This window comes from Passer domesticus, chromosome 27 (genome assembly GCF_036417665.1).
Source record: "Passer domesticus isolate bPasDom1 chromosome 27, bPasDom1.hap1, whole genome shotgun sequence".
NCBI lineage: Eukaryota > Metazoa > Chordata > Aves > Passeriformes > Passeridae > Passer > Passer domesticus.
The window spans coordinates 3806417-3819218 of NC_087500.1; the positions used below are offsets into that span (position 1 = coordinate 3806417).

The 12802-nt window shown below is 44.0% G+C and overlaps 1 protein-coding gene across 1 annotated transcript; it reads left to right on the forward strand.

The window, feature by feature from the left end:
- The first annotated feature begins 2010 nt into the window (after window positions 1–2010).
- On the forward strand, window positions 2011–12379 carry KRT23 (keratin 23). Its single transcript, XM_064399978.1, has 8 exons — window positions 2011–2509; window positions 5966–6048; window positions 7387–7543; window positions 8997–9158; window positions 9248–9373; window positions 10117–10337; window positions 11012–11037; window positions 11633–12379. The coding sequence occupies exons 1-8, from the start codon at window positions 2096–2098 to the stop codon at window positions 11731–11733; spliced, it is 1290 nt and encodes a 429-aa protein (XP_064256048.1). The 5' UTR covers window positions 2011–2095; the 3' UTR covers window positions 11734–12379.
- Window positions 12380–12802: the final 423 nt, after the last annotated feature.

Here is a 12802-nt window from a genome sequence, read left to right on the forward strand (position 1 = left end):
TTGGAAAGGCTGAGCCTCAGGGGAAACTCTTCACATGTCCCAGATCACCTGTACTTTGGATTAATTGCAAGAGAAAATACTATTCTGGTTTTCCTGATGTGCTAATTCCATGACATTCTCAGGAGTGAGGCTCTGTGGTCTCCCACATTGCCAGCCCCACTGCAGGCAGGGTGGGAACGCCATGGAGCAATTTCAGGTGAAACAGAGGATTCATTTTATTTCACATTCTATTCTGTACATCTCTCTGTAATTCCATCTTGGTGTGATAGGTCACAGACACCAGCTTGCTAAACTGAAAATTCAATCTGAAATTGATCTCTGGTGAGATCTGCAGGATGTCATCAGTGCTTTTATAATCTGGGGGCTTTTTTCAAGTTAAGGCCTCAGTTTTTGTCTGATGCTTCAAGCTCATCCCCCTCCCCAGCAGCAGGGCTGGCCCCAGACTGCAGCTATGGATAGTGGCTGTAACCAGAATATTTGGGGAGAGCCAAACCTTGTGGTCGCTAGAAAATCCAATTTTCAGTGATTTCTTTCCCCAAATAGTTAGAAATGACAGGATTTCTACAGAAGTAAGAGTCTGAGGAAGGAAGAGGGTAAAGTATAAAGAGAGATGGGGAAAAGGAAAGGATCAGGTGCTGAGCAGAGCCAGGGCTGAGCCACAAGGAGGAGCCCGAATCCTGCTCAGTCAGGAGTGAGGCCGGGAGGTACCGGGGAAGCTGGAGTGCAACAATTCCTTATGCTGCAGCCTTCCAAATGACACAAACAGGCAAAACACATCCCTTCCTGTCTGTCCCAGGACAGCTGAACTCTGCTTCATGCGGTGTCCCTGACCTCACCAGGATGAGCAGCAGGGCCCAGGCAGAAGGGGTTTAGCCTTCACCTAGGTAAGGAAACAGCTGCAGCATTTCTGGGACAGCCTGTGCCCACTCACTTCATGCCTCTTCCCAAATCTTCCTCCTCGATCTCATCCCTCAGTCATGGACTAGAACAAGACAAAGCAAACCCTCTACACCCAGCAGCTGCCACGGGAGCACTCCCCAGTCTGTGCCCCTTACCAGCATGAGCAGTAGGAGAATCTGCAGCAGCCAACTGCACCTTTCCCTGTTGGATACAGTTTGGCAGAAAGTTACTGAGACTTTTGAGAAAGACTATTCCTGCCAGGTCAATTTTTAGGGCTGGTAGTTTTAAATAATCATTTGAATCTTTTGAGTGCTGTTACAAACTCATAGTGAAAATATGTTCTGTAGCTAAGATAAATATCTTAATAGTATTAATGCTGGGAACAGCAAGAAATCTTTGCACTGCTGCCTATTGAGACAAGAGCACTGAAACAGGACTGCACCTCAGATCATGAGAAAATCAGTATCTAATATTCATGATATCATGGGAAAAAAAGTATCTAATATTCATATATTTCCCCTGGAAATGGGCAGCTGAAGGGAACAGCTGGGCATTACTGACTCTGGACTGAAGTTTTTTTTTTTTTTTTTTTTTTTTTTTTTTTTGTTTAGAAGATGGATGACTTCATTAAAGCCTCACATCTCCCACAGGCTGAAGCTGTTTGGTCACTGAGCTGTTTGACAGCTGATAGGACACACTGGACTTGAGAATGCACAGGTTTGAGGATCCACGGGCTGCTGTAATTCTACAGCCTGAGAATTACCACAGAAAGTATCTGCACAGCCCCATCCCTGCCCTGGCTTCCCATTTATTCCCTTCATGAGCAGGAAAACATAACATACTAACTACCGGGTTAGAGAGAAGTCTGAGGCAGAGCTGATCCTGCTCCACACCTACAGATTTTGGCCACACCTCACTATTATCATATGAAAAGAAAAAGAAAAAAAAACCCAAACAAGCGAAAGGAAAGCAACCCGGTATGTAGCTGATTCCAAACAACAACAGCGTGCAGGCTCATAAATGCTTCAGAATTGACCAAGAGGAAGCACGTTTCGTGATGACACAATCTTGTTGCTGTAGTCATTCATCGAAGGGAAACTCCCACAGGAAAAGGCATAAAGCTGCTCAGGGAAGGCGAAGAGGCTGCTCAGTGCTAGGCAGCCAAACCTGGGGTTCGATTCACACAGAGCTAAGCATGAGCACCAGCCAAGGCCCTTTCCAGTTTTTTTCTGGGTCCCTCAGGGGTAGTTCAGGGTGTGGTTTGGCCCAGCAAGGAACTTCTTACAGAGCATCAAGTGCAGATGGTGGTGCCAGCAGCACACATGCCTCCTTCTCCTCCAGCAGACCCTTCTGGCTGGCTGCAGGAGGGACAGCCTGGGGAGGCTTCGGCGAGCACTATGGGGAGAGCATCTTCCTGGGTGGGAATGAGAAACAGACTATGCAGAACCTGAATGAGCGCTTGGCTGCCTACCTGGACAAGGTCCGTGCCTTAGAAGCAGCCAACGCTCAGCTGGAGAGCTGCATCCTAGAGTGGCACAGGACAAAGTCTCATGGAAAGAGGCATGACTTCAACCAGTACGAGCAAAACGTCACTGACATGCAAAGACAGGTAAGTCAGAGCTGGGACTGTGTCATTCTGTGCTCTTCTAAGGAAGCGGGCTTCTCCTTTCTGCTGATGGCTTTCCTTTAGAGAAGTTAAATAAAACCTTTGAAATCCTCAGGAAGGTAGTTCCAGGACCTGGGCATAAACATTCTTTGTGGGCACAAGAAAGGCTGGAAGGGGGCGAGGGGGATTCTGCAGAATGAAGGGATCCGTGTGCTGCCAAGTGTTCCTTTCTGTACTGAAACTGGGGTTTGAGTAACTGCAGCTGGCAGAACTTGGTCTTTTTGACTGCACAAGTCTTGAGCAAATTACAAAGCAGGAGGAGTGCAGAGCCTGCCCCTCTCTGCTGCTGTCTCCAGACAGACTGGGGCATTCCAGCTCTTTGATTCCTGCGGTAGCAGACAATGAAACTACAGGAGTTTTGGGACCAATGAGCTTATGTAATCAGATGGAAAAATACTTCATTGTAATTAAGAAAATAGCAGTGACAAATTCCTTGTGGATGTTTTCACTATAATTAAAAGGAGAATTTCTGGTTCCTGCCAGTAGTTAATATTAATGTTCAACAGTAACTCTTTCAATCTCCCAAACTCACGTGTCTTCAAATTTAAGCATAATATTAATCTGTATTCATAATGAACATCCTTAGCACTGTAACCATCTGTGTGACTAATCAGTGTAATTAACTTTACATACCCATATGGGGCAAAACCCAAAGCTCTTCCAAAAGCAATGTTGTCGTTTGCTCTCTACTTTTCATAATACAATTACTTGGCATTCTCAAGATCCTGAGAAATTCTTTCAAGAAAGGCTTGGAAATTGTATTAATTCACATCTTTGCTGATTGGGGCCAAGGACTTAATCAAACTCCATGCTCACAGCTAAAAGTGTTGCCTCCAGGCAGAAGGTGAGGTGCTCGGACCACAGCCTGTGTATGGAGAGGCAGAACTGTCATCACCCATTTCTGTTTTAAGGATCAAGAAAGGTCACCCTCCCCAGAGCTGGCACTAGGGTACTTTTTAACAGAAAAAGAAATAAAAACGTGTTCATCCAGAACATAATGTGTTCAGGTTGATCTGGAATTAGTAAATCAGAAGGATTTAGGAAGACAGAAAGAATAAGACTATGATGCCCTCACTTTTGAGTAGGTTGTACCCAAAGAGCTTATTTTGAACACTCACCCCTTAAACAGCTGTCCCTGGCCACAGACACCTGGAGGCTGGTGGCTGTCCTGGATGGGGAATGAAAGGCCAGGAAAGGATCATTTACAGGTGACAATTCAGTGATTGAACCCAGGATTTTTACTTTCTCTATAAAACATCGCAATTAGCAGCATGTCTGCCTGTAAAATGAGTGAAAATATAGCATCTAATTATTAACCATAATTAAATTAATTAAATGTTCATTTAAAGGGTGAAACTAATTTAGCACCTAAAATAAAATTTAGACTAAATTTAGGGTCCTATATCCAATAATCCACAATGTCTGTGATATGCTGCCTGTCTGAACTTGGAGGCATATAATTGTTTGGGTTCTACATTTTTAACCACACTCTCCTGGATACCTGAATTCAGGATGAATGCCTGATGGAGCAACAAGTTTTGTGAAAAGCTTGCTCCAGCCTGACTCCATCCTAGGCCAGATACACAATGAAATAGCACCTGTTCTTCAGGTAACTGTCTCATTCAAACACCTTGTGCTGCTAAATAAGCAAAGAGATCTACAGAGCATTGCAGGAGATGGGACAAAGGACGTGAGACTTGAGAGGGAAAGTCAGTGCAGGAAGGCTTCTTAGAAAATCTTGGTTCTGAGAAGGAATTGGAGTGTATTTCCAATACAATAACATTAAGTGTGAGTTCTTAATGAAGCTGACAGTTTGCAGCCTGGTACTGGAGACACAGCCACGTTCCTGATGGATGCAGTAAGGAATTCCATGACTGTTAAGAGGTAACTGGCACATGTGAGATCCCCTGCTGGCTGCAGAGCCACTGGGGCCACACAGCAGTGGCAAAGCACTGCCCAGTGCTCAGACTGCACAGAGTCCCACAGCAGTTCTGTACACGGCACAAAGCTGAAGAACTCATGTTGTTTTCTCCTTGCCTTGTTCATTCTACAAGGCTGGACTCAAGAATTGCCTCTTCTTTGTCACCAAATTCCAGGCAGCCACGCGTCCAGGGCATTGTTGTAGTTCTTGAGCTGGCCGTGATGGTGTCCCAGGGCAGTATCCGAGGTGCAGATAATTGCACAGGAACGCACAGTCTGTTAGCAGATTAGTTAAACATTCCACAGCACCTTCTTCTTCATTACAGAGGTGAACCTTTGACACTTGAGGAGAATTTTGTCATTTCCTTGTTTCTTTGTGATTCATTGAGGTGTGGGAAATCTACTCCAAGGTGTTGAGAGCTCTGTTAATGACTTCTGTAGGGCCACAGTGCCCCTTGGTTTGCTCTGTGGATGCTGAGGGAAGGTAGCTGGTGGGATGGCAACCACACTTCTCTTTCTTCTGTGTTAGAAAAGGACACCATGTCCTGCATTTATGATTTCCCGATAATTATGTGTGAGTTCCTACTGGAGTTCTTTCAAAGATTTGGCACGGAATACTGAACTTTTTGCATTCAGATCTATAGTTAAAATCTATTCTATGTCATCAGGAGCACATGAGCCTTTCCAGTGAGTGCTGAGTGCACCAAAGAAATGAGATCATGCTTCATCCTGCACCTTTTAGGGCAATTTTCAAATCCCAAAGCAGAATCAGACACCTGAATCAATCACTGCATGCTGCTGGTCGATTCAGAGCAGCTGTAGGTGCATAACTGGATGGACCACAACAATCAGATGCCAGTGGTATTGTGCATGCAACTCCAGCCTTGGTGAGCTGAGGGTCCTGCCAGTGAGTGGCTGCCACCATCCCCAGCTCAGCAGGGTGTTCATGCACAGGCTACTTTTTAGCATAGCATTAACTCCAGTATTTCGATTGTACTCAGACACAGCTTAATGGTTCTTACTGAAATTTGCCCTGAAGATGCCCAAGGCAGCTTTGTTAGCCATGCTGAACAGGATCAGAATCCGGTCTCAAAACCTGAGGAAGGCAGTGACTGTTACTCTGTGAGAGACCATGAAATTGGTGTAATGAAACTCATATCATCTACCTGGTCAGGAATAAGATGATGCCTCTGCTTCATACCCTCAAAAAAAGTAAGAAAAAGAGAAAAGTAAGATCGCAGACAAAAATTGTAAAACACCTAGGTGCATAAGGAAACTGAAATGCTTTAATTCCTATGGTCTCCTTAGCATGGGAATTCCACTATTTATATTCTTTCTTTGAGCAGCAAAGAGGCTAAACCAGCACAAATTATTTACTGTCTAAACCAGCACAAATTATTTACTGTCTAAACCAGCACAAATTATTTACTGTCACCCCACAGCAACACCAACTCTCCTGTTGGATTCTCTGTTTTCCAGATTGAGGATAGCAAGATCACCAATGCCAGCATCCTTTTACAAATTGATAACGCTAACATGGCAACTGAAGACTTCAGGCTCAAGTAAGCTCTTCTTTGGTTTCCTCGTTAGATTTGAAAGAGGATTGAAGTAAACATTATTTTTTCTTGCTAATCCAATAGGGAAGCTATTTTACTGAGGTTTTCTGTTGATACTGCATGAATAAAAACAACATAGAACAGGGGAAAAAACCCAAAAGCATGTAAAACCCACAAATGATTGCTGAAGAACCTTGAGTCACCCTGTTTATGATACTTAGTGCAGGTCCTGACGAGCAGGTTTGACAGCAGGCACTTGATACTTGTGACAAAAGGCACTTAAAACTGTCATCTGGGATTACAAATTATCCCCTCTAAGTGCTGCACTTCCCAGTCCAGCCCAAATCTATTTCCTGGATTTATCACCTCTTCTGTCCAGCTCTGCAGGGAACACCTGTCCTCGTGTGGCTCCTTTGGAGTCCCGTGAGCTGAGCACAGTCTGATTTCCAGTGCATTGAGAGAGAGTTCTCTCTCTTAGATCTCTCTTAGAGATCAACTAAAAAGACAAAATGTTGGTACAGAACACTTTCAGGCAGGTCTTTCCAAAGGAAAGGATTCTACACTTCTGTAAAATAGACTTCTTAGGAATCAGGAAGATTTATCTTATTTTGAGCAGTTGGTGATCAGCTATAAAAAGTTTCTCAGCTTTTGGTAATATTGTGACAAACTCAGATACCCTGAGCACTGCCAGCCTTTCATTATCAGTCAGTGGTGTCACAAAAGGAACCAGTGGAACTGCTTTGAGGGATGGGACTCAGACTGAGTTTATTGGGTGGATGGAGAAGCACCAACAGAGCCCACAAAACACAGAGTAAAGGGAGAGATGCTGAGGTGTGAAATTGCTTCCTATGCCCAAGGGAAGACACAACAGCATCTCCCTTCCTTTGGCTCACTACAGACACTGCAAGAGATTAGAGGAATGTTAGTAACTGGCTGCCATCACATTTTTTGTGTTTTTCTGCAGGACTCAAAAGTTCCCATTTTGGAAAAACTAAAGCAATCAGTGCTTGCTGATAGTGTTTTCAGAGAATTGTATTCTCAAAGCTTCCACAATTAGGTGAATGTTAACCTGCAAAAAGGGAAGTGAAAAAAAGAAATTTTGTTTCCTACCACAGAGAAGTTACGAGAGAGAGAGAGAAAAGTGAAATGCCAAACTAATAAAACTCATTTTATTGTTAAGACTATCCAAAAATATTTAAATAACATAGGTTAGAAGCAGAATTGTTTCTTTGTTTGTCCTCTCTAGTTCCTTACATAGACTAAGCCAGTCTGCTTCTCCTTGTACGAGAGCCTGAATGGGGCAGTTCTCAACATGCAGGTTGTGTTTTCTCCCTCCTCACAAAGATACGAGGCCGAGAAGTGTCGCAGGCAGGGAGTGCAGCTGGACGTGGAGAACCTGCGCAAGGAGCTCGACGGCATGACCATTATTACCACAGATCTGGAAATGGAAATTGAAGGCTTGAGAGAAGAGCACATCCTCAGGAGGAAAGACCATGAGGAGGTAGAAAAAGTTCCACTTGGTTTAAATCTTATTGCACAAATCTTTACTGCCGTGTAATTAACTGAGTAAGGCCCACAATCTGGGGTAAGTGGGATTGATGATTCAGGACCTAATCCTGTTTCTGAGGCACCAGTGAGAGTCAGGTGAAGCAAAAAGCCTGTGTCTGCTTTACCAATTACACTGGGATTTCAGAGAGAACAGATTGCTGGAGTCTCTCCCACCCATCTGTCATACACAGCTAATAATAACTGACATGTTGGACAGAAATGTTCTCAGAAAGACTTAGATATAAATACACAGAGTGCTGCTGGGTTTTAGTCATCACAGACTTTTTCCTCAGTTCTGAATATATCATTTCCCATACTCACATAAGCATGGAAGAGCTGGAGGGTGGAAGGGATCTCTTTAGGCCCCCTTGTGACCCCCCTAACCTCAAGCAGGGTAACTCAGAACAGGCTGACCTGAGCAAAACACATCTCAAATTATTGAAGGATCAAAATTAAAAAGAATGGTTGGTGAAGCCAGGTAAAATTACTCATTCTTGCATAATCCTAAACACAGTAATTAGATAATTCTCAAAAGCCACACTACTCTGAATTCTCCAAAGCTATACTCAGTGCTCTCTGTTATTCCCACATTTATAATTCCAGTGCTTGAAACATGCTGGTTTCGCTTGATCTGGTGTTGTTTGCAGCTATTACCCAACACCGGACCAAACATCCTGCTCAGTGTCTGTGGGGTTTGAAAGCAGAGAATAAAACACAGGGGGTGCACAGTGGAAGGTGCAGCTGCCTTTGGCTGACCCCTTCCAGCCCAGGAGAGCTCTTGGACACAGGGGAGCAGCAGAGCCATCCCTGTGTCCAGCTGATCTGCATTCCATGATGTCATACCCCAAAAGGCTCCTTTGCCTGGGCGCTTTGAAAATGGTACCAGGCACAGAAGGTTGTGCTACACAGAAAGGAATGCTACCCTACCTGCCCGACTGGTCCTGTAATTATGTTGTTTACACAGTAATTATATGCTTTAATCCAATTATTCCTTTAACAATTACATAGAACTTTTACATTACTCTCCTGTAAACTTAGTTATAGTTCCATAAATATTAACATAAAGGGTAAGAAAGATGAAATTACTGTTAGATTTTCATCAAGGTTTTAGGTTTCTAATAGATAAATAAATAAAAAATGTCAGTGCTTCTTCACTGAGTCCATTTCTTCCAGAAACATTCTATGAAAAGATCTTCTTGCATGTTTTTTATTGAGTTCTGCCTCAGGAGCAACTATGTCATTGGTTTAAGTCACATCACAGTATTACCAATATATAAAGTTTTCAAATAATTTTAACTTAATGTATATATAACAATTACCCCCCAAACCTCTCTGGGATTCTGTGGCTCTCTGAAGACTTTCTGCTTCCATGAATGAGTTTGTTGTTCCCTCTGCCACGTGCACAGGACATGGAAGCCAATCGCTCCTCACAAGACTTCAAAGTCAATGTGAAAGTAAACGCGGCCCCTCCTGCAGACTTAGGCAAGATTCTGGCAGAAATAAGAGAAGATTATGAGGCCATAATTGAAAAGAATCGTCAAAGCCTGGACAACTGGTACAAAGAACAGGTAACAGCCAGTCCCTGCTCATTTCCAAGCCCCTGTGGCTGCAGCTGCCTGAGCAGAGCGTGAGCTTTTCTCCTGCCTCTGCTCCACAGAGTGCAGCAATGTCCCTGGCAGCAGCCCCGAATCCTGAACAGATCCAGCGCAACGAGAACGAGATCAAGGAGCTAAGGAGAACTTTGCAGTCCCTGGACATCGAGCTGCAGGCACAGATTAGTAAGGTATCTGCTGCAGACATCTTGAGCTGCTCACTCACCCCGTATATTCTCAGAAGTTGTCATGGACCAATTCTCCATTTAAATCCACAGCCTAGCATAACTTTGTTGCAGTTGTTAAAGTATGAGGGAAAGTGGAATTCAGATCATGTTCAACTTTGCCAAAATATGCAAAATAGATTCAGCAGCCGTCACCAGGAAGTGAAAAATGTATGTCTCTTCTTACAACAAAATATGAGGAGAAGAAGAAGGGATAGCTGACTCCAGGTCTAGAAAGAAAATGTGTCCAGAAGACAGACAGAAACACAAAGAATGCAAAGTTCATATTTACAAGCACTCTTATCAGGCATGAATTACACAAACTGTGAAAAATATTGGGGGGGAGCTTTCCCAAATATTACATAGCTCTTCCACAGGTTAAAGCTCACGTCCCAGAGACCTGGAGACTTTGGAGCAATTCTGGACGGTTCATGCAGAACGGACAGGACAGACAGCAGTGGCAGGAGCAGAGCTTTGGGCAGAACGGATATGGCCGGGATAAATGACTCAGTTTTGCCTTTCATGCACACACGGCACAGCTTTGTGGTTCTGCTGCCTTCACAAGAATAGTTATGCAAATGCCTAAGTGTTTAAATTACCACAGCCTTAATTTTGCAATCTTCTAGCTAGAGACCAAATTTGCTGGTATTTCTGTGTTGTATCTACCACATAAATAATAATCATGGTCTTGGTATTATCTGCCCCATCAGAAACACATGCTGGAAGACACCTTGGCTGACACTCGGAATTATTACGCTGCTGCACTTCAAAACATGCAGCAGATCATCTCCAGGTGTGAGGAGGAGCTGAGCCAGGTTCGGCACGACATGAAGCAGCAAAACAACCAATATAAGGTTCTTCTTGGGATCAAAACCCGCCTGGAAAAGGAAATTTCCACATACCGCCTGCTGCTGGAAGGCAATGCTGACGGGTAAGGCAGAGCTGCCCTGACTGGAACAGATGAAGAGTTCTCATATTTGGATTATTTATTTGTTTGTTTGTTTATGCTTAATCAAAGCTTGTGAGTCCCATACTACATCAAGGGTTGGTATTTTAATGTGATGGATCATAATAAAAAGCCAGAGCCACTTAGAGTACAGAGACACTGGTACCCATGTAATTTGGATTAACTAAATTAATATAACTTTTTATTAAAAAAAGAATAAAATTCTCCACTCCCACTGCATGGCCATCTCAGCATAGGAGAATGCTGGCCTCATTTTCGTTCTCTCATTTGATTTGTATGAAGTCGAAAAAGGAAGATCAGCAGCCTTTGGAACTGCAGCTCTCAGGCAGGCAGGACAGAGTGGCCCCAAGTGTGAGGGTATTTGTCAGAAACCAAGTTGGGATCAACCTGAGCAACTCCAAATACACACAACCAGTGCACTTGTCCCTGGGAGCAATAGTGAATGTGCCCAGGAATGTTTCCAGTGAGAGTATCTACCAAAGGGAAAGCTCACATGGTATAAAAATATCATTCTTTTTCCTTCTTTTTAAAAAAAATTATCTCATAGTGGGATGAGGTCTCCTTAGAAACAGTGAGAAGGGGAAAAATAACTTCATTAAATTAGTGTAACATTATTTTCTATTTCATTATCTTCACAGGACAGCAAGAAAATCTGAAACTAAAGGTAAAAATTCCTTACTTTGTTCTCTGTAGTGACTCTTAATTACTGTCATTTCCAATCAAATTTCACTCAGGGCAATTTTAACCTCACCTGGGTGAACTGAGGAAGGTGAGCACAGCAGGCTCACACAGGCCTTTGAGCAGCACTTCAGCAGTTCCTGGCTGCTGTGAGGGGCTCTGCAGAGCCCCTGCCCTGTCAGTCACACTCAGGGCACAGCTCAGGCTCCACACTGAAGCTTTCTGGGACACGAGGAGGCAAGGAGACTCCCCTGGGTGACTAAAACAGCGTTAGGGCTTGGGAGCAAACCGAAAATCTGCATGTCTGGAAACTTGTATGCTGGCATGGGCATGACCTGCAGACATCCAGGATAATCTGTGGATTTGCATTGGCTGGGCTCTCCCTGTGTTATTCATTTGCCCTGACCTGGACCAGACCCAGGGTGACTTTCTGGCAGCACATTTCACACAGAGCAATAATAAATATTGACTTTAAGGAAAACATGTAGAAAAAAGGAGGCAAATGACTGTAAATGAGGCTTTCCCTGCATCACCTTGTCTCAGCATTGCTCCTTGGCTAATTAAACTTTCCTTTCTTTCAGAACACTCTGGGCTGAACCGAAAGCTCAAAGCCATTGTCCACGACAGCGTGAACGGGGAGGTGGTGTCCTCCACCATCAACGAGCTCCCCCCTCAAGCCTGAAGGAAAGCTCTGCCACGCCAGCAGCTCTCCCAGCAGCAGCTCCCCTCTGGAGCAGTGTGCCAAGGGCTGCCTCCTGTGTGTCCAACAGGGATCCTGTAGCTTCTCAAATATCTGCAGCCTAACACTGCAAAGTGCCACACAGAGCTGGGTATAGCTGGCATGGGTAGTTTAAAGAGCTTTTAGTCACCAAAATGCTGGAAAAAAAGCTGTTGAATTAAAGTGACTGGCTGAGCTAGTGGCAGATGCATTGTGCACATCTCCCCAGGGCAGGAATATCCATCTGGGATTCAGTTATCGCTCTGCAAATTAGCTATAACTTAAGGGGAATAATCTCTCAACTTTTTTCCTGGTCTTATGCCTCTCATCATATACCTCACTGCAGCCAATAAATTTTTATGCATTATTTGTTCCGGTCCTTGGAATATCTGGTTTTGCTTTCCTTTAGATATGCCCAGCCCACTGTGGCAGTGCCACTGACACGGCTCAGGACAGCCAAAGCCTCATTGTTTCAGGAAGGACAATATAAGAAGAACACAAAAAAGAAAAGAGGAGACACAAGTTACAGGTGACATTTACATGAGCAAAACTATTCAACTTCCCTATACACAACTTATCAGTCACCATTTGGAACAGCATTATGAGTAGGAGTTGCAAAGTCACTTTACTAAAAATAAAGTGAAACATTTCTTTATTCTTCAGTTTGAGAGAATTTACTAGCACTGTCTTTACACACTCTCCCTCAGAGTCTGTAAGTACCTTTCCAGACACTCATCCTTTCCTGATGTCCCAGGTAATTCAAAAAACCATTTCAGTTATTTGGTCTCCAATTAATGTTCACTGTCTCTGTCAAAGGGCTCTGCAGTCAGGCCGGACTGGTGTTTACAGTGCATGCTAACATCAGGGAGAGCTGTCAGCCTCAGCCAAGCTCAGGCTTCCTCCCTTTCTCAGCTCAGCCCCATGGCCGAGTCAGCAGCAGACCCTGACAGCAATGGAGCTATGCAAGATAAAATCTGGGCAAGCACAAGAGAAATACCATTAGGATGTTTAGATGAGGAAGAGCTAAGGCAGA